This window comes from Artemia sp. Qi Xiang Cuo, chromosome 17, assembly GCF_049724085.1.
Source record: "Artemia sp. Qi Xiang Cuo chromosome 17, ASM4972408v1, whole genome shotgun sequence".
NCBI classification, from domain to species: domain Eukaryota; kingdom Metazoa; phylum Arthropoda; class Branchiopoda; order Anostraca; family Artemiidae; genus Artemia; species Artemia sp. Qi Xiang Cuo.
Window position 1 is genome coordinate 9,599,605 of NC_142810.1, and position 22,192 is coordinate 9,621,796.

Consider the following 22,192-nt stretch of genomic DNA (forward strand, 5'->3'; position numbering starts at 1 on the left):
CTGTCACCTTTTCGTCTAATAATCCCGTGGAAATGGCATGATACCAGACAGGATTTGATATTTATATTGTTTGTTGTTTATATGATTTGATGTTGTTTCATAGTTCTCTTCTGTTTGTTGGTCAACTTGTTTGATGTGTCTAAGCCTAATGGATACTGACAGAAGTTCACATCATTGTCAGATAAGCATGTCTAACGGGAACAAGATCATGTGTCTATTTCTAGGTCAATCATAGGAGTCGGAAATACGAACGGGACCAGATCGCAGTGAATATAAGGAAGAATAACTACACTATAGTTGTTATTAGTGTGAGAATAGAATTCAAGGAGTGGGAAGAGTTTGACTTTATTCATTAAGATATATTTGCAATAATGGGTGGAATGTTTACACTATTAGAAGTTGATAGTAGCAGCAGCAATGATACAAGAGCACCAAACATTGTGGTAGAAATCACAGGAGGATCACGGCTTTGTCCTGAATGGGATGAAGTATATGCAAGATATGTGTTATCTTTGAGTAAATTTAAAATGGAGGATCAATTATGATTCGCTGCAAAAGTTGATACAGCACATGTGAATAGATTTCAAAGTGCTTTAAATGCAATAGTGAAGCATATAGAGGACAATAAGTTATATCGCTAATTGTACATGTGTACTATATATTGTTGTTGTAATTATACACGCTGAATAAAGTTGTTTCAAAATCTAAAATTTCACCTTTCTTTTTGTTAGGTTATCGCATATTCTTGAAGTAGAACGAATAATGGTTAGTCTAGAGTCAGCAGTGAGAGTTTTATGATTAAAAAATGAATAAACTTGAGAAAGAGATAATTAGGTCGAATCTTATGATTATGGAAAAACATTTGATTTTGGATGACGATTTTCTCGAGTTATCCCTTCAACGGAAGATATTCTCACAGGGGACACTTGACATCATAATGAAAACTGATTCCCCCCCCCCATTGGACTATTGTATGAAGCTTCAACGACGTGAATCAGATGCTTTTACTCAATTCATTGATATATTAATTGAAACAAAGCAGAATAATATCGTGGATATACTTTTGAAAACATTGCCATAGATTCTATGTAGATGGCTCCCCCTTCGAAACATGTTATGTAACGTCACAGAATTACTCCTCTCCCATCCCCCTCTGAAATTATCGAACGTGGATCAGTTTCTTTTTAGCTGTGAGAGAGTTGACATCGGAAACCAAAAAAAAGTTCTATACATGTCCACTATGCTTGTACACTCTTGGCAGTTGGTCATCATGTGAGAATTGTACAATTATTGATGAGTATAATCAAAAGTGCAAATTATGCAATCCCTGTAAATTGCATAGTGGATATGCAGCACAAATTAAAGACTATAATTACTGTCTTGAAGAGATTTGTGACTCTCACCCTATAGGACATATATGTTCCAATTGCCACTATGAAAAATATGATCAGTGGGAGAATACATATCCCGGTATGATTGGAAAGAACCCCAGACGTGATTTTAGTTTATTTCTACGAGGTTGGTATCGTCGTGGATTTAAGTTATTTTGGAAGGAAGAATCGGGTCTACGATTCAACTGTTGGGGTAGCAAGATAATTTGGTTTCTACGTCATCGTTATGACGACACTACCTATTATGACTATAAACCTAGTGATTTTTATTTGGCAGTTACCGAATGTGATTCACCATTTGAAAACACTGTATGCGATATTGCTTCAAATAGACAGATTGGAACACGTGAATTTCACAATTTGAATGCCAATAGTATCATTGACTATACATAGAGATACGACAAGAGTGAAGTTACAATATACAGTAGAAAATGTGACCCTGACTTTGCAGCCAATCAAGATCAATATACAGTGAATTCAAATGATCTATCAGCATTAGTGGTTCTCGACAGTTGCCTATACACCGAAGAAGAAATCTAAAGTGCAGAATAAAGACATTGTTGTATACATTTTTTCTTTATTAATAAACAAATTCAAATATTTTTTTTAAGCACATTACTCGTAGGGCACTAAAATCAATATTATACAGGTCTGAAAGGATATTTTCCACCATAAAGTCGTTCAGACGTGGGTTGTCTGCATAAAATGTGGAGAAACTGCTTGTAAGTATAGCCGCGACATCTGAATACGAAATATAGTAGCGCATGGAAACCACAGCTTTTAGTCGTCAGCTCCTGCACTCTCTTCCGATTTTAAATAATATTTTTCCCACTGCTCTCAATATAGTTGCTGATGTGTGGAGTGTAGAATGTATAGAGTAGGCCGAGAGGATCTCAAAATTCAATCGTCTTCATTGTTTGAAAGATGCACAACCAATGACCGGTATTTACAGTCGAGGGACTGCTATTAACAATGATTAGGGTATAGTTTGCGCATTGAATTTTGTCAGCGAGATTAGTGCAATACTCTCGGCTAATGGGTCGGCAAATGTACACTCTAAACGCACACTCCCCGTTCGTACTATACTCATATCCTGGGTGCCAGAAAAATCCAGTACAATGATACTATGTGTTTTAGCGAATATTTCTTCGGTTATACCATTTTCAAATAGTTGTGAATCATGATGTAAGGTTTGCATTGTCCACTCACACAATGTCGTATAGGATTTATCAAAACATGGATTGTAGAGTGGGATTCCATTTACTTTGCAGACGAAAGATGAAAGTCCAACATTTCAAATTTATGTGGGCATCCAGTTCAAGATCCTATTGCACTAGCGCTTTTTACAAATGCCAATGCTAATTTTGATGGAATTTCACCATTAATAAAGGATGAGTCGATGAAGGTACGTGAACCTTGGGCAATATGACGTTGATTGGTGATTGTATGAGGAACAAGTAGTTTTATATTATTTCCACTAGCTCTCAGTTTTTCCACTGCCAGAGCAACAGAACTCACTACTTGCTGTTTGCGTTCATGTAGTATTGCCGAGTCGAGGGAGAGTGTTACATCAGGATTGGCAGCAAGTTCCTTTCGTAAAATGAAATTAGATGGAGCAGGCGTCAATTTTATATCCACTTTAATATTGGGTGGTAACTATTGGGGTATATTAAATATTTCATGATATATTATTCCAACTAGATGTAATTCACTAGCTGCAGCATTTTTAAGTGCATCTGTACTATCAGTATTAGTAATATATTCATATCCATTGGATATGCCTCTCAATTCCTTGTATGACTTGGGTGTCATCAGCATGAATTGCATATAGCTTGTATAATTTGAGAGGTCGTTGCTTTTGCTCACCAGTGTGCCACATTTATGTAGACACTGATTTGACGAAATAAATTATGTAATATACAATTTTCATAGGATATTCCATCGGCAGGAATTGGCAATGTATTGTCGGATTTCTGGAGTTTTCATTCGTAAATCTATAAATGTTGAAGACATCTCCATAAAGTAGTCTTCATTGGAATAAATTTGAAAGTGGATATTATTGGAGAAGGGATGTTGTGGATAAAAGTGTTCATAGTATCCATGTTTAAAACTCACATCAACATTTTCTGCATTGAATAGATTTAAAGAGGAAGTGATTGAAGGTTGGGAATCCTTATGCGGTAGATATACCATCTATAAAAGAAATCTAGTTTCGATCTAACAATTCTCTTCCTGGAGCTTCTTCTTCTACTGTTTACTGTGCGTGTCGTCTTTTCCCTTTTTTTCTTTGACAGGGGTGATGTCTTTCGTTTCTGACCTGAGTAGAGACTGATGAGTGGTGCACTGTTTCTCGACCTTTTTAAACCTTTTCCATTTTGATGAGATCTCAATTGTTCGCCAAGCGTTCGCCCCAATCGTATAGTGTAGAGGATGCAAAATCTGTCGCAGCCGGTACAATATATTTTCTAGCCAGAGGTAGTGGAGAGCAAAACAGCTTAGAAAACCAACTGCCAAGACCATAGCCAGGCATTGATGAATAATCTTTTTAATATTCCATTCCATTGCCCAGTTGTCTTGGCCCAAGAGTATTAACATAGTAGTCAATATCAGGACAAATGAATACCACTTTTCTATTAGATATCTTGTTGCTGAATGGGTCAAAAATGGCATGTAATCACAGCCAAACCTTTTGATATAGCTAAGGGATCACCTAATTCATTCCTTAGTTTTAACTGACAGAGTTCCAAATAGGAATTGTTTACGGGGATATACTGAAGATGCTTTATATTGTAGTGGTGAATATGTTCTTGATTAGTTTTTCGTTCAAGAACTCGTAGGAGGGGGACATTGCTTTTGCCAACTCTGGATGTTTCAACAAATGAAGCATAGAGAAATATACATGTGTCCGTCGAAAAGGCAGGTGGGTAGTCAGCAAAAATAAAATTAGTGCTTCCAGCACTTTTACCATTGATTATATTGAGCTTAAAGCCAAGAATATCCTTTAGATTATCATTGTGAATACTCTTTTATGGGTGAACTAATTTAGATCTTGCCCTCCTCCTTTAAATAGTTGAAATGAAAGGCTCCTTTTTTACTAGCGGAAATTCTTTTATTGATAGAACGACATAAATCATTGATACAGCTGATTTCTTTGTAGGGTTATTCAATATACAGATAATTCATCCAATTGATCTTTTGAATTTGTTCTCAGGATATCATATGTATTTTTGAGAATACAGTCGACAAAAGCCACTTCACACGCACCGTCAAATTTGATGGTGGGGGAGAGTTCCGTCCAAAAATAACTTGTTCTATTCGAATCATTTTAGAGAGGATCAGATACATTGGACATGAATGTCACATAGAAATCATTGGGCATTGTTAATGTCTTCAATTACTACCCAAGAATCAAAATGAGAGTTGAATCATAGCCAACTAACAAGGAAATGTCTCTTGCCCCTGCGAGTACGGCTCTTTAATATCTTTTCAATTTGATCATTTTCACTAGTGTTTCTAATTTTTTGTAGTTCATATTCATAAAAACTGCCGAGGATCTCATCATCTTTAGTGTCTCGCAGCCGATATGTCATGGGTGAAGTGTCTAGGATTTTGGACACTTTAAAAAGTTCAGTGCTCCATAAACAATTCCCTTTTTCAAAAATATTGGTGGTTCTATTAATTCGAACAGTATCGCCAACATTGAATTTCTTTTTCACAATTTTTTTCACTGGAATATTGCTTTAGAAAAGCATTAAATGTATTTTCACTGCAATGAACTTCCCGAGGGCTAACATTGGAAGGGATCGATGCGGTTGTTGGTTATATATTTGCATGATTTTTTCTAAATCATGAATAAAAGTAGCAGAACTTTTCAGCGTGCAATATCTTGAAATTAATAGAAGAATCGTTCTTTTCAATCGTTCAGCCAATGCAGCCTTTATCGGACTGTGACTATGATAGAGCTTTGTATTATATTTGAATAGAACCTTTTGCACATGAGGATTAGCTAATTCGCTACCGAGATCCCATTGAATTTTTCTATAGAAATCATGTTCAAGAATACTTTCTTTATCCTGAGCAACTTCAGCACCTCTCTTCGATAGCAATGGAATGGCATATGCATAGCGACTAAAGACACTAATTGCCACTAAAATATATTTGTAGGGTGTATTGTGACGCCGTTGAATCGCGTCTAGGAATAAAAGATCAGTTTGCATTATATGCAGAGGGAAAAAGGCTTTAGTTTGTCGATATTGTTTGCCACGAAGCCTGCGATTCCGATGCAGTGTGTAACTCGGTTAATTTTCTAGATACTCCTTTGCATTTTTTAATGTGCTGCCATTGTGGAGGAACTTAGACTTCCCACTTCACCAATATTTTCATAGACATAATTTAAAACTTCATCCATTTTCAACGCAAACATGTAGTGTAATGTCCACTCCCCTTTTGCACAATGGAGGGTGAATCAATACGTCTTCGCTTTTGCCTAGCCATAGTCATTGGTGTTATCAAAACATTGCTGCTACTAGGAGTGCTAGTATTTTCCAAGATTGAATTAAAATCTTCTTCTTCTTCTTTTTCAAATGGTGATGGCACTGTTAGAGGACTAACACCTCTAATATATTCTCTTAATTTCTTTAGAATTTCCTTATTACCAATTAGACTTTTTGGGGAAGTTTGATGCATTTAAAAAGGTGTATAGATTATTCTCTAATGATAAAAGTCCTTTACGATTTGTAACCATGTCGCAAATTAAATCAAGTAGATTATAACTTATTCCCTGAATTATAATTCATTATCTAGTTTTATTGATCGGAATTTGATAATCATCACCACAACCCTCCGGAACCAAATAGGTTAATTCTTCTTTGATCTTTGCTCAATTGGTAACTGCCTGTAGGCTTCAAATCATTGTCACTGTAGAATTAGACTCCTTCCTATTTTGTCGTACGGCTGAATCTCGAGGATGTATTTCCTGTCTAGGGGATCTGTGACGGCGACGGCGACGGGTCTCTCACGATAAGGTCTATGTTTGTCCACACAACGCAATGCATCTTGAGGTAAAACTAGCTTTTTATCCTCGGTAATATTTTCATCATTAATGAATTTGATTAGATTGTCTTCAAAGTGTTCCATGGGTGAGAGGACAAGTTCTAATGGAAGCAATTTATAGGGTTTAGCCATCTAGAGAAACCTGTGTACATGTCCTGCAATTATTGGCAGTAAAAGTGTAAAAAAGCTACCGCCCGCTTGAAGGGAACGTTTTCTTTTAAAAATTTTTCCTTTATTTTTGCATGCCAAGGCACGTACAGTGGAACGATGTTGCTTTGTCTGTTGTCTAACACCTTCTGACAAGCGTATATTGCCCTCAGTTAAATTTAAACAAAGTTCAGATATTAAATTAATGAATTCTTTGTCAACACCATGTTTGAGTATGGCTTGCCTGAATGGGGGCTTTGAAGTGCCTAGAACGGAAAATAAATGTCTTTTTTTGTATAGTTTCTTCAATGTCATGATGGTAACTAATAGATTTTTCTACTGTTCACCGGAAGATATACAGTAATTTCTTTGTCGAAAATATCTGTGACTAAACGTAGATCCTCGGGCTCATTCTGATTAAGATCTAGCAAAATGTAACCATAGGGCTTATTTGTCGCCTGACTGTACGCTGAAAGTAGAAATTTGGGGGCACCTGGATATATATGCTTATTGAGAGTTATTAGTGAGCTATAATCACGAACAACTCGGTAGATAATATAGATGGTGCAATTCAAAGCAAGGGTTCTCATACATTTGTTCTGATGAAACAGATTGTGTAGAACTAGCGTTATGGAAATGTGTTCATGATGAGAGCGAACAATAAACAGTTGTAGCATATCCTATGAGAACTGTTCAATGGATTCAGCTAAATCATCAATAATCAGCCATGAGTTTGGCTCAATACTATTGAAAACATCAAGTCCCCTTATGAGTTATATTGGCATGGACGTGGCAGTAGCAATAGCTTTTATTTGGTCGTAGGATTCTTGCCAAATACTATAGAAATAGTAAATTTTCTTTGGTTTTTCCAAAAACATTTTATTTCAATTTTTAATTATTTTAGCTAAAAGTATCGTTTTCCCAGACATTGATTGGCCGCACAAAAACGACCTGAATGGTGTTTTAAATTGATACATAGTGCCGTTGACAACAGTTGGACTACAGCTAACTGTAAACCATACTAGTGTAATGAAAAACACAATAGTTTTCCCATAGATCTATCTAGTACGTTAACAAGAACAACAAAAACATATTTTTTTCCTTTATTGACAAAAACACTTTTTGTACAGCAATAATAAACCTATTTTTCATTTATTGACAAAAACAACTTAAAATAAAACAATATTTTTCATTTATTACCAAAAACAACTTAAAATACAACAAGAACAACAAAAGCACACACCATTTTTCCCTTATTGACAAAAAACAACTTAAAATACAGCATGAACAATAGCAACACAGTTGAACAAATCTCTAGACTATTTACAACATTTAATAGATGAGAATCCCCCCACCCCTCCGGGGCCGGGCCCGAAACCCGGCCAGAGGCGGGACCCCCCGGGGCAACGCGGGGGGGGGGGGGGACGGAAAGCTGAAAAACAAACTCTGTATACAATAGCCACTGCTGCAAAATGATGTTGCCCCCCCCAACCCACAAAGTACTATTTGAGGTTTTCAAGTTAACTTATCAAGACCGAGTTTATTTTGACAGTACACACGTTCAACTTGATCTAAAATTTAATAGTTGCCGTGGGGGATAACTTTTACACCCTTCTTTAGCACAAAGACCTTGTCAGATGTGCACGAGATAGTAATACTTTCCACTCTAACACTACAGTTTCTATAAGGCAGATAGCGACTTGCTGGCACTTTTTCTCATGGTACTAGACAACTATCTACACAGTTTCTGTAGACACTCATGTCGAAATTATTTTTTACAAAGTGTGTAGGCACACCTTTACACGCCTGTTTTATATCCTTGTCGTGTGTTTCCACACATTAAACTTTAGGATCGGGGAACACCCGGTTGGATATTAAATCATTCCCTGTCTCCGATTTTAACATTAATAGGTGATTGGGGGCTTGGCGTTTCCACAACTCAGGGTAGAGGGACTCATTCCAATTAGTGTAGTCCGTCCGCGAGCTGATTTGCACCCCATTTTCCAAATCGTTTAATAAATCCCCGGTTTTAACTTTTAACAATAGAGAATCTGTGTTCCCATAGTAAACTTGAACCTCTCCTTCCCCTAGCCATTCTACCTTGCACACATTGTAAAATAACGACAACATGAGTTTTTTGGAAAACTCATGTTCTTGTTCATGTTCTTGTTCTATATTCTTGTTCAGTACAACATTTCTCTTTTTTCTGTGTAGAAGAACAATATTCGGCTCTATGCTCGTGAAGGTTGTAAAATTGGGGTCGGCAATAATTCGTGCACATTCTTGGGGGCATGTTACGACGTCACAACGTGATCTGTTTCGTACGCTTTCCCACATTTTCCGAAAGCTGAATTTAGAATAAGTTTGTACATTTCTTTTTCGACTTTACTTCTTGCCTGTAGACCGTTTACTGACAAAGGTTTCAGTAAACGTCTTCAAGTAGAGTTTCTGATTGAATTGCATGGCCCTGTGTATTTTTGTGACCCTGAAACCATTGCTAACCATCCATCTCAATAGTACATGGTGAACAACAATATTCTGTTTATGGTCCAGATCTGCAATTAATTTTTGCTTGGAGAGGGTCCAGGGCATTTCCATATCCTCGACCAAAGACCAATTGTATGGGCTCAAAGAGTCCTAGGTCACAGGTCTATTCACACATGGAAATATAAAATCTTTTATTGTATCGTGAAGTTCCAATGGTGTGTGCCCGTCAATTCCAAAGAACCATCCTTGTGGCCCATTTTCCTCGACGGTTTGAATGTCAGGGATGTCACAAGGATTTTCAAGCCATTTATAATTGCCAAATGGTAAACGGTAGTGAGGCATTGCCGAGAGGTACAATGAGTTCATGTCAAGAAAACTGCATTAGACCTTACACCGGTGTCTTGTTCAGTTGGATTCGTTGTTAGAACGCTATTCCCATGAAAAACATACCCCCTTATCATCGATCTTTCTACAAATAGATGTTGATCCACATCGTTGATCAACCCTATTTCCTCCCTACTAATTTTTAGAATTAAGTTTATCACCAAATGAGGAGTGGAAAAATAATAGTCAATGTCTAGCCCAAATTCTGAATAAATTTGATCTGTGTTTTTGCAGACAATATCTAAAAGAATTAATACATCACTCGCCCAGTACATTCTACAATAATCCCAACCATTTTTACAATTACTCTTTTCCCTAACCCTCTTGGCAAATTCATAGTCTTCGGAAGTGCATTCACTATTGGTAAGTGGATTATAGAATGCTTCAATTGGGGGTAGTTTCTCCTCACTTAACCGTGCGCCAGAGCAGTAATAGTCGTACGCATATATGCCTTTACAGGTCAGTAAACCATACATTTCACTGTCTGGAAAGTGCTGTTTAAGCAGAGGAAAACTATCAAAACTGTCGCTTTTCTGCACTTGAATGAGTTGACTCAAAGCCACGGGGAAGAAACTATATGAATCTAAAAACTGGATTTTATTCCAGCACGTATGTCTGTTATCCACTACCTGCCATTTCAATTCTAAAAGCTGTAGCTTCTCAGCAGATTCGGGGATAATATTGTAGGTAAATGAGTTATTTATCCATGGACTATCTGCTCCGCTTCCCTCCCTGTGCATACGTGCCAAAGCCGGTAAAATAAATTTCAAATCATAATTTGAATTGTGAATGAAAACTGGTATAAAAAACTGCTGGCTTACATTCACATTGCACGATTGATGTGCCACGAAAATTACTACCCCCTGACGATATTTCCTGCGGCAAGTGATTATGATCCCTCACTTTCGTCTTCCCCCCTCTTTTCCCTCTAGTCCCTTTCCCCTTAGTCCTCTCTTCAAATTCCTTCTTACAAAGCCAACATATTTTCTGATTTTCAACAGTCAGGCAAACCTTTACTGACAATATCATCAGATAATGGGTATCTCTCAAACGGAAAATACCTCCATTTGCAGTGAAAATTACTTTATTCGATGCTCTGGTCATGCACTCAATCTTATCTGACGTATTGACTACATCTAACAGTTGCATTGTGTTAAAACTGTCTCTTTGTGCACGGGCATATGAAACTGCAATAGCTTGATGTTTTTTTTATACGATTCGGAAATTGTGGGTCGTTCAAATCCAGAAGCTTAGCTTCACAATCCAAACTTATTTTATCGCTTTGCATTAGAGTATTCTGAAAATTTTTAAATCTCAAGATGGCCCTGTCACCCGAAACTGTTTCCACCGATTGATATCCGTGACGCCTGCAATGCTTCTTGTGATTTTGTAACTTTAAGTCACTGCGAAACTGGGACAGACATGTTGGACAGTAGAAACGTACACCCCCACCCCTTTTTACCCTCCCCACAACTCTACTAATATCCGTAATAGGATTGAAATTGCCAATTTAATTGTGTTCACTAGGCGGTTTGTACAACAACCACACCCGATGATTCATAGACTCAATTGACAGGGCCCTTACTGAGACTAATACACCCTTTGTATTAGAACGTGCTCCACTTTCAAATTCTGTTTCATATTGGAGCACAGTAACACCGTTATTTAAATGGGCGTTGGCCCTTTCAAAAAAATCTATCGACCTGATTGCTACTGGAAATTTTCACTCTAAACAAGAGAAATCTACTGGGGGAAAATCCCCCCTTTTCAGCAAAGCAAAAAGTAGAAATTGCGAGAAATACACTGCGAAAGTCAATAGCTCTATGGTAGAAATGCTCCTATTTTTATCATTTAGAAAAATCTTCTCGCTTCCCAGCTGTACATCTATTTTAAATATAATATGATTTTTTACATAAGTATTTTACGCAGAGATTTAACTAAAGCCGCTATTTCACATCCTCAAAGTCCTTTGAAAATAAAACAACACAATTTGATATATTAATTGGCATCAAGGCAGTTCCTTCCGCTTTTGATAATAACAGATGTCTTTGTTTAGAGTGCAGGAGACATAGGTCTATTTTTACCAACCCCTCCCCCCTAAATTAAAGACTTTGCTTTCTAGCCTTATACTATCAAAGTTAAAAATCATAGTTTTCACGCTCCCCTCCTGAGAATATAAAAGAAACTTTATCGAAAGAAAGCTAGAAAAAAGGAATAATATGCACTCTAAAGGGCTGTTAGCATCCCCCTTTTACATAATTTCCATGTCTTAAAAATAACTCTTTTAATTTGTAATTAATTCGCCCCTTTCTTCCATACAGGTTAGAATTATTGGAACCCGCAATCTTAATCCTTTCCATGTCTAGTGACTACCCTTGTTTTTCTTACTTTAGATAAGGCGCATGCACAAAAATTTGTTTACGAAATCACCCCCTTTGAGATATATTCAACTACAGTTTATGTTTAAATTGCAAGTGTGAAGATTCTGGTGGTTTTAAACACATCAAGGAGAAAAGACAATTTTGAGTAATAATTTCAATTGAACGAACTAAATGGTGATGAATGGTGGGAGGGGGAAGGGAGGTTGGGGTTACATATTGGAAAAAAGAGCATATTTTAAACAAAGTATAAAGATTTTTTTTTGGGGGGGGGGTATACCTTGAATTTGATTATATTTGAGGGGGAGGGGGACTACAAAAACAATGATTTTTTTTTGAAAAACCAAAGAAAATTTAATAAACAGAACTCACATTATAAATCTGTGCATCTAAAACTTCTAAGTCCACAATATTCGATGTTTGTTCCATTGTGTCGTGAAACGATATGTTACTTTGACCACAAAGCATATTCATTATAAACAAAATCTCAAGACTGAATTACGATGTAAGAGAAAACCATCGACCTAGAAATAGGTGTCATTGATCATGTCCCGTTAGACACTCTTATCCAGGAATGATGTAAACTTCTGTTCGGAGCAATAGAAACATCAAACAAGTTGACCAACAAACAGAACAGAAACAACATTAAATTATATAACTAACAAACAATATAACCATCAAACCATATAACCATCAACAAACAGAACTAAGAAACAGCGACAATGATATAAACTTCTGTCTGTATCCATTAGGCATAGAAACATCAAACAAGTTGACCAAAAAACCATATAATCATCAGACCATATAACCATCAAACAGGTCTAGAAAGAGGTTTGGTCTTGTTCGCCCAAGGACTCTAGGCATCCGATTGGCCTAGATAGAGACACGTGATCTTGTCCCGTTAGGCTAGATTACAGATGGCAGCAGAGTCGTTTGCCCTGTGGTAGTAACTTGCTCCCTACTTACATTACCTTTTTAACTGATCTTGATATAGCTAAAACTCAACTTGCTGCTGCTGAAACAACTTTTTTTTTATTAATTTCTTAAAGTTTTTTAATTAAACTTTGCTGGGAAATCTGATTTCCCTCCCATGGAAAATGGGATTCACCCACATTTTTCTTAGAGATTACTGGTTTAGATACGGTCAATCAGTCGTGTAACCAATATAATCTATAGGCAATTTCTTTGGAATAAATCCAGCAAATCCTCGTCCGAATTTTTTGGAGCACCCACGCTTTAGCACCATAACTGACTATTGTCATCACTCTAGCTTCATTTTTGAGAAGGTTCTAGTGAGTATGCATTATAGAGTAAAATATAGAGATTCGTTAGAAAAAATAAATAAGAGGTTCATTAGAAAAAAAGTAAACTGCAAACTCTTTGAGCTGAATTCTTTATTCGTAAATGACGAAAAATATTTAAATAATAAGAAAATATTTGTCAAACAAGTTAAAACAAGTCACGATAATAAGTTAAGATAATTTAAGAGAGTGAATTTTATAACCCACTTTTGTTAAAGTATCCTCTTTTTCTACTATAGGTCCGTGTTTTCCTTTTTCAATTCGTAATACTGTCTTTCGAACTGATTTTAATTCATCACTTTGGTTCAAGATTTCATCTTCCTTATCTGTCAAATTCATAAGTTTTTTTCTGAAGCTTTGCTCAAACAGCTTTTGTCTCCAATAACTTGTTTAGGACATTCTGAAGCTGTTTCTAATTCATTGATTTTCATTTGAAGATATGCAACATAAGATTTTAGGCATAAAATTTCTTCTTCATATTTTTCAGCACTTTCTTCCTTCTCTTTCAAAATTCGACAGTATTCCTTAGTCAAATTAGTAACTTCCTCATTCAAAGACGACATCTCAAACAAAGCTTTTTTGAGACGGGAATCATTTTTAGAAATTAGCTCTTTCTTCTCCCTTTGAATACGACTTGCAAATGCATCTTTGACTAAGACGTCTTGAAAAAGCAGTATTTTTTCTTTCTTCAATCGATCAGATTCCTCTTTATATTTTTCAGCACTTTCTTGTAATTCATCAACAACTGATTTTAATTCATCAATTTGGTTCATCTTTTTTGTCTGTCAAATTGATAAGTTTTTTTTCTGAAGCTTTGCTCAAACAACTTTTGTCTCCAACAACTTGTTTGGGACATTCTGAAGTTGTTTCTAATTCATTGATTTTCATTTGAAGATATACAACATAAGATTTGAGGCATAAAATTTCCTCTTCATATTTTTCAGCACTTTCTTTCTTCTCTTTCAAAATTCGACAACATTGCTTATTCAAATTAGTAACTTCCTCATTCAAAGACGACACCTGAAACAAAGCTGTTTTGAGACGAGAATCATTTTTCGAAATTTTATCTTTTTTCTCCTTTTGACTACGACTTGCAAATGCATCTTTGACTAAGACGTCTTGCAAAAGCAGTATATTTTGTGTCTTCAATCGATCAGTATTCTCCTTTAGAGAAGTATTTTCTGTCTTCAGCCAAGCAACATCCTCCTTTGGATATGTTTTCAGTGCGAGTGATTTTCAGTTGATGCTCCATATTGGCTAGTCTTTCACATTCTGTAGAAAATATCTTGTTTTCAGTTTGCAATCTAGTAATTGTTTTTCTCATTAGCGACACTTCACATAAAGCAGCAGCAAGTGGAGTTTTAGCTATATCAAGATCAGTTAAAGAGGTATCAGTTAGATCAGTTTTCATTGCAGAAATTTTTTCCTGAAAAAATAGGAGGAAATTAGAAATATAAAAAACGAGCTTCACAAAAATTAGAATGAGAAAGAAAGCAGGCCCAACAAATTGCTAGAGGGTGAAACGAATTGACAAAAGAAATTAAAAAATAGATCGGTTCTGCCCCACACAAAATCTAAGGCTGTTTCACTCGAGTGAAGTCTTAGAAGATTTACAATTCCTAGTAATTATATTGAGTTACAATATTAGCGGCCTATGATATTACTAGGACCACAGAAATAGCTATAGGGAAAGAGGTCCTGTATCATTGACTGCAAAAGTAAATAGCGATGTGGTCATAATCTTTTTTTGTGTGTGGTTTGTTTTAGACCAGGGTACTTCGTATCGAAGAAGTCGTCGTAGAGACTTCAAAAATAAGTCATTCAATTGAAAATAAAAAGGGCTAGTCCCTCTTTTATAGTCGACAGTGATTGAAGGGCAACTAACCCCTCTCCCACTCCCACTATTTCTCCAAACATATCCAATCAAAATGTTGAGATAGCCATTTTGTTCAATGTGGTTGAAATGTCCGGAAAGTATGTCTTTGAGACAACCTCCCTCCCTCTCCATACAACCCTCATAGCAAGGGTTTTAAATTATGCATTGGGGGCGTATAAGGGTTATGAAGATAAGGTTTATGTAGAAAGGTGATATTATAAACTTTGGAGGGGTCTCATTGGATTGTTAATAAGAAGTTCTAGTGCCTTGTTGGACAAAATGGCTAGGTGAAAACTTTGATTGGATGTGTTTGGGGAAATGGTGGGTGTCAGAGGGGGTTAATTGCTCTCCATTCATTTTCGACTATTAAAAAGGGGCACTAGTCCTTTCAATTTCCAATCAAATGAGCCCTTTACGAAGTTTCTACGACAAAACTTTCTATAAAAACCTTATATGCCCCCTGGGCATAACTTACGACCCTTGAACTGAGGGCTCTAAGGGGGTTATCATCCTCAATGACCCAGTTTCAAGAAATTTCAACTACGTTGAACAAAATGAATATCTCAAAATTTTGATTGGATGTGTTTGGGAAAATGGTGGACGAGAGAGGGGGGTTAGTTGCCCTTCGATCATTTTCTACTATTGAAAAGGGCACTAGCCCTTTCAATTTCAAATCAAATGAGCCCTTTTTGAAGTTTCTACGACAAAACTTTCTATAAAAACCTTATATTCCCCTAGGGCAGAAATTACAACCCTTGCCCTGAGATTCTAAGGGGGTTATCATCCTCAATGACCCAATTTCAAGAAATTTCAACTACGTTGAACAAAAAGAATATCTCAAAATTTTGATTGGATGTGTTTGGGAAAATGGTGGACGAGAGAGAGGGGCTAGTTGCCCTTCGATCACTTTTGACTATTAAAAATAGCACTAGCCCTTTCAATTTCCAATCGAATGAACCCTTTTTGAAGTTCCTACAGCATCGCCTTCTATTAAAAACCCTATATACCGCTAGGGCATAACTGACAACCCTTGCCCTGAGGGCTTGGGGGAGGGGTGGGGGGGTTGTCATCCTCAAAGAAATAAATTCCAGAAATTTCCACTACGTTGAAAAAATGGTTATCTCAAAATTTTGATCGTATTTGTTTGGGTAAATGGTGGGCGTGACAGAGGGTTAGTTGCCCTACAATCATTTTCAACTATTAAAAACTGCACTAGTCATTTCTATTTCCATTTGAATTAGCCCTTTTTGAAGTTTATACGACAACGCTTTCTATAAGAACCTTATATGCCCCAAAGGCATAGCTTACAACCCTTGCCTTGAGGTCTGTGGGGGGGGGGTTCATCATCAAAGAACTAAACTCAAAATTTTTCAACTATGTTGAAAAAAAATGGCTATCTTAAAATTTTGATTAGATGTGTTTGAGGAAAAGGTGGACATGAGAGAGGGTTTAGTTGCACTCTAATCACTTTTGACTATAAAAAGGACACTGACGCTTTGAATTTCCGATCCAATGAGCCACTTTTTAATTTTCTACGACAAAGCGTTCAATAAAAGCCTTATATTCCCTTAGGGCATAACTTATAGCCCTTGCTGTGACTCTGGGGGGGGGGATGTCCTGCTCAAAGATATAGTTTCCAGAGCTTTCAACTGCGTTGAAAAAAGGCTATCTCAACATTTTTATTGCATGTGTTTCGGGAAATGGTGGGCGTGGAAGGGGTGTTAGTTGCCTTCCAATCACTTTCGACCACTAAAAAGGGCACTAGCGATTTCAATTTCCAATCCAATGAGTCCTTTTTGAAGTTTCTACGACAACGCTGTCTACAAAAACCTTATATGTCCCCAGGGCATAACTTAAACCCCTTGCTCTGAGGGCTGTGGGGGGGGGGGTCACCCTCAAAGACCTAATTTCCAGAAATTTCAACTACGTTGAACAAAATGGTTATCTCAAAATTTTGATCTTATTTGTTTGGGTAAATGGTGGGCGTGAGAGGGGGTTAGATACCCTCCAATCATTTTCAACTATTAAAAACGGCACTAGCCATTTCAATTTCCAATCGAATGAGCCCTTTTTGAAGTTTTTACAACAACGCTTTCTATAAGAACCTTATATGCCCCAAAGGCATAACTTGCAACCCTTGCCTTCAGGGCTGTGGGGGGGGGGGGGGTTCATCCTCAAAGAACTAAGCTAAAAAATTTTCAACTATGTTGAAAAAAATGGCTATCTTAAAATTTGATTAGATGCGTTTGAGGAAAAGGTGGACATGAGAGAGGGGTTAGTTGCCCTCTAATCACTTTCGACTATAAAAAGGACACTGACGCTTTGAATTTCCGATCCAATGAGCCACTTTTTAATTTTCTACGACAAAGCGTTCAATAAAAGCCTTATATTCCCTCAGGGCATAACTTATAACCCTTGCTGTGACTCTGGGGGGGGGGATGTCCTGCTGAAAGATATAGTTTCCAGAACTTTCAACTACGTTGAAAAAAGGTTATCTCAAAATATTTATTACATGTGTTTCGGGAAATGGTGGGCGTGGAAGGTGTGTTAGTTGCCTTCCAATCACTTTCGACTATTAAAAACGGCACTAGCCATTTCAATTTCCAATCAAATGTGCCCTTTTTGAAGTTTCTACGACAACGCTTTCTATAAAAACCATTATATGCCCCCCGAGCATAACTTGTAACCCTTGCCCTTAGGGCTTTGGGGGGGGGGCTCTTCATCCTCAAAGACCTAATTTCCAGAACTTTCAACTACGTTGAACAAAATGGCTATCTCAAAATTTGATTAGATGTGATTGGTAAAAAGGTGGATGTAAGAGGTCGATTAGTCGCCGTCCAATCACTTTCGACTATTAAAAAGGGCACTAGCTCTTTGAATTTCCAATCGAATGAGCCGTTTTTTCAAGTTTTCACGACAAAGCTTTAAATAAAAACCGTATTTGCCTCCAGGTTATAACTTATAACCCTTGACCTGAAGACTGTGGGGAGAGTGCCCTACTGAAAGACATAATTTCAAGAACTTTCAACTGCTTTGAACAAAATGGCTGAACAAAAGTTTGACTATGTGTATACTATTAACACTGCCCATACAGTTACTGTAACTAATGACGCTAAGGGTATTAAGATGAAACTCCTAGGGAACGTTTAGGAGTTTCAATTAAACGAATAAACTGTATGCATGTAGGTTTTTTAAAGGGCATATAAGCAATATCATACGCAGCACCACTCTGTAATAGCTAGTCATATCATTGAAACTTTTAAAGGAGCTTATTTCCATTCAAAATTAAAAGTTCTGGTGCCCTTTTTAAGAGTAAAAACAGATTGGATGGAAAGAAGCCTTTTTTTCAATCCCATTCATTTTCAAAACTCTTCCAGTCAAAATTTTGAAACAGATATTTTATTCAGCATAGTAGAATGGTCCAGAAACCATGTCTGTAAAGATATTAGGCATGTCAAAACCCCACAATTATGCAATTGGACCATTATGTTTTAAAAATAAGATTTTATTTAAAATATATCAAAAGGCATTGGGTTTATGGTTTCCAATAAGACACCTCAGCAATATATCGAGAACGAGTGGGTGTATTAAGTGGAAATATTTTCTCGGATTTTGCTATTACTACTTCTGCTCTTACAATTTGAACAAGTAAAAAGAGTGTAAGTGGATTCAGGTTTTCTAAGAGCATCGATAGATCTTTTGGGAATAATATTAAGTTTTATTTTTCAGGTCAACTTCAGAAGCTTTAAAATTAAATGAAAAAATACTGTTTGGGTCAGGATTAAAAATTGTTTAAAAAAAGTTTCTCCAACATACAAATACCAACCCATACTATAAATTCTTATAGAAAAAACCGAAAATATATCAAATATTATTCTTTTCATGAGTAAGATTATGTCAATAAAAAACAAACATAAATTAATTTAAAAAACTTTTTCCACAAAACAAGTTTTTCAAAGAAAAGTAAAGAGCTCTGTTAAGCCAAGAATTTGCAGAAATATAGTCAAATAATCTTCCAAGCGTGAAACTACCACAAATCACTATCAATAAATAAATGAAACTCAAAACGAACAGAAATTACAATAAACAGCCGAGTCAAACTCAAAACGAGCAAAAATTAACATGAGTAGGGCTGTTAACCCCTCTTACCCTCTCAAGACCAGAACATAATCTGCACTTTACTGAAAACAAAATACGCTTTAAATTTTTCACTTTTCTTATTTTCATGAATGAAAAATTATCAAAACTTTAAGGAATATATATCGGTATATGTCAATTAAACTGACAATCCACGGTCATTGTTGTTGTTGTTTTTTCCAGTAAAGCGTAAAATATAAAATAAATAAACTATATATTATAAATAAATACATAAAAAGTACAACTTATAGATGCCATCACACAACAAGCTTGACAGAGAGGCAGAATCACATATTAGAAACAACATAAAATGTAAACTTGTAAAAATAGAAGAAAGAGGGTAGCTTGAGAAAAAAAGGTAACTCTAGTAAGGATGATAATCGCCGAATCAAACAGTTCGTGGTAACGAACTGTAAGTAAGGAGCGACCCGGCTCAATGGTAACCGAAACTCTAAATAACGGAATTTTGATACCAATAGATACATCAAAAGAATCAGATTTTAATTCTGATTTCAAATATATAAGTTTCATCAAGTTTAATCTTACTTATCAAAAGTTACGCGCCTGAGAAAATTTGCCTGATTTTTAAAAAAAGTGGGAAACACCCCCTAAAAGTTATATAACTTTAATAAAAATCAAACCATCAGATTCAGCGTATCAGTGAACCCTACTGTAGAGGTTTCAAGCTCCTATCTACAAAAATGTGAAATTTTCTATTTTTTGCCAGAAGAAAGACCACGGATGCGTGTTTATTTGTTTTTTTTCTTTTCCCCAGGGGTGATCGTATTTTTTTCTTTTCCCTGGGAAAACCCCCCAGGGGTTTTCCCCAGGGGTAAAACTTTGAGATAGCCATTTTGTTCAGCATGGTCGAAAATATTATAACTATGTCTTTTAGGATGACTTAATCCCTCGAAGCCCCCAGGGGGAGGGCTGAAAGTTATGAACTTTACCCAATGTTAACATATAATAGTGGTTATTGGGAAGTATACAGAAGTTTTCAAGGGAATTTTTTCTGGTAGTGGGGGTGGATCGGGGGTTATATGGGAGGATCTTTTCATGAAGGAAGTTTTCATGGGGGAAGGGACATTGCTATGAAGGGGGCGTCGGATTTCTCATCATTATTTAAAAAAAAATCAGAAATTAAATATAAAAAAACAAGTTTTTCAACTGAAAGTAAGGAGCAACATCAAAACTGAAAACGAACAAAAAAATATTAGCTACATGATTGGGTTCACCTTCTAGTCAATGCCTCGCTCTTTAAGCCAAAGATTTTTAGTACTTTCATAAGAGCCATTTATTCTAATTAACGGCCTTTGTGATTAAGGGGTCATTTTTAAAGAATTGGAACAAAATTCGAACTTTAGCTTAAAGAGCAAGGTATTAACTAGGTGGCGAACCCCCTAATATAGGTATTAAAAATCTATGAATATAGAAGTTAATTCGTAAGTTACGTATATTTATTACTAATAAAAACGTTTGACTCTGTCTCACAACTTTATTTTTTTAAACAAGAAAAACTTTAGCGTAAAGAGCGAGGCGTTGAGGAGGGGACAGCCCCTTTCATATACGGAATAATTTCTGTTCGTTTTAAGTTTTAATGTCGCTCCTTACATTCAGTTTAAAAAACTTGTTTTCTTTATTGAATAACATACAAAGCATTAAAATAGCCTGCTACTGTAAGCTGACTGAACCATCTTTATTCATTTATTTTAAATGTGAGCAGGGGGGGGGAGATTTACTCACTAATTCAGATCAGTTTTAATTATTCGTAAATAAAGGAAGTTGATATTTGATTCATACTTGATTATATTTAAATTAATTGACTATAAAACATCTTAGCAGTGGGAGTAGTCAGGGGCGGAGCTCCAACATTTTTATTGGGATGGGGGGACCAAGTGGTCCACATCTGGAGATTCAAGGGGTATGGGCTATATAATAATGTTTCATTAAATTACTTGGTGGGGGTATTTGCTCCCTCTCCCCAAATAAGCACTTCTACTGCTTTACTGCAGCAGAAGCAGTAGTTCAAGTACGCACTTTGTAACTTTTGGCTAGTAGCACATCTCTAGTCAAGTTTTATTTACATGCATTTTAATTTTTTAATCATTAAAACTTAATGAACTAGTTAAAAATATTCAGTTTTGAAAAAAGTAAAAAAAAAGTTCTTGTATCAAATCTATGTACGTGTCCTAGTACCAAATTTTTTTTAATGATATATGAAGAAAAATGTATTTTACAAAAGTGATCAAGAGTCCCACTCCCCATTGCAATCTCATTTATTTTTTTGCTCGTTTTGTCATTAAAAAAAGGAAAAAAAAATATTTGCCTTATTAAGGGTTAGTCAAGCACATACAAAGGAGAAATTCAAGTAGGCTGCCCAGGAAATGTGGAATTTTCTGAACAAAAACTAACATTCCCCATGTAATTTGCCAATTTTTTGAAAATATGTACAGAGTCTTGGAATGGACGTGGGGGGGGGGTCCAAATTAATACTTTTCCCAAATTTCTTGGACCTCACATTTAAATTATTATAAAAGTTTTTTTTTACTATTGTTCAACCCCTCTCCCTTCGAGACAATCCTCTGTGTGTGCGTAGTTGTCTTTTACTCAAAAATACAATTCCTTTTTATTTACATTAAAACAAGTTTAAAGTTTGATTAAGATACGTTACGAAAAATTAAGGGGTTCCGATTTGGAGAAAGGGGATTGTTTTCTATATATTATAAACACCTTTTTAGGTAAACCAACAACTATTTCTGGTATTTTCATTAAAGGATACTAAAATAAAAACAATAGCCTAATGTTCCCTCTACCGCAAGATTTTTAAAAATGTCTTTTTGTGTAATAGAAAAAAATTACCCCCAACCTCAGTATTTTCATAAGTTTGCTATTATATTATTTAAGAGATTAACTCTTTTTTTGAATTTAACGTATTTTACCTTTACACATTTCATTGATTCCATAGTTATTCCAAAATTAGTTTGTTAGTTTGATTCAAAACTTCAACTGATAAGCAATAAACTTAATTTTGATGCTATA

General features: G+C 35.9%; 1 protein-coding gene across 1 annotated transcript in view; it reads right to left on the reverse strand.

Moving 5' to 3' along the window:
• Window positions 1-13,237: 13,237 nt before the first annotated feature.
• LOC148941868 (uncharacterized) overlaps window positions 13,238-22,192 on the reverse strand; it is a 66,454-nt gene continuing 57,499 nt past the window's right edge. The window contains exons 2-4 of the mRNA XM_089103434.1: window positions 14,355-14,566; window positions 13,933-14,314; window positions 13,238-13,476 (exon numbers count right to left, since the gene is read on the reverse strand). Of these exons, the coding sequence (XP_088959560.1) occupies window positions 13,312-13,476; window positions 13,933-14,314; window positions 14,355-14,551 (744 nt within the window). The 5' untranslated portion in view covers window positions 14,552-14,566 and the 3' untranslated portion in view covers window positions 13,238-13,311. The remainder of the gene's footprint in view (window positions 13,477-13,932; window positions 14,315-14,354; window positions 14,567-22,192) is intronic.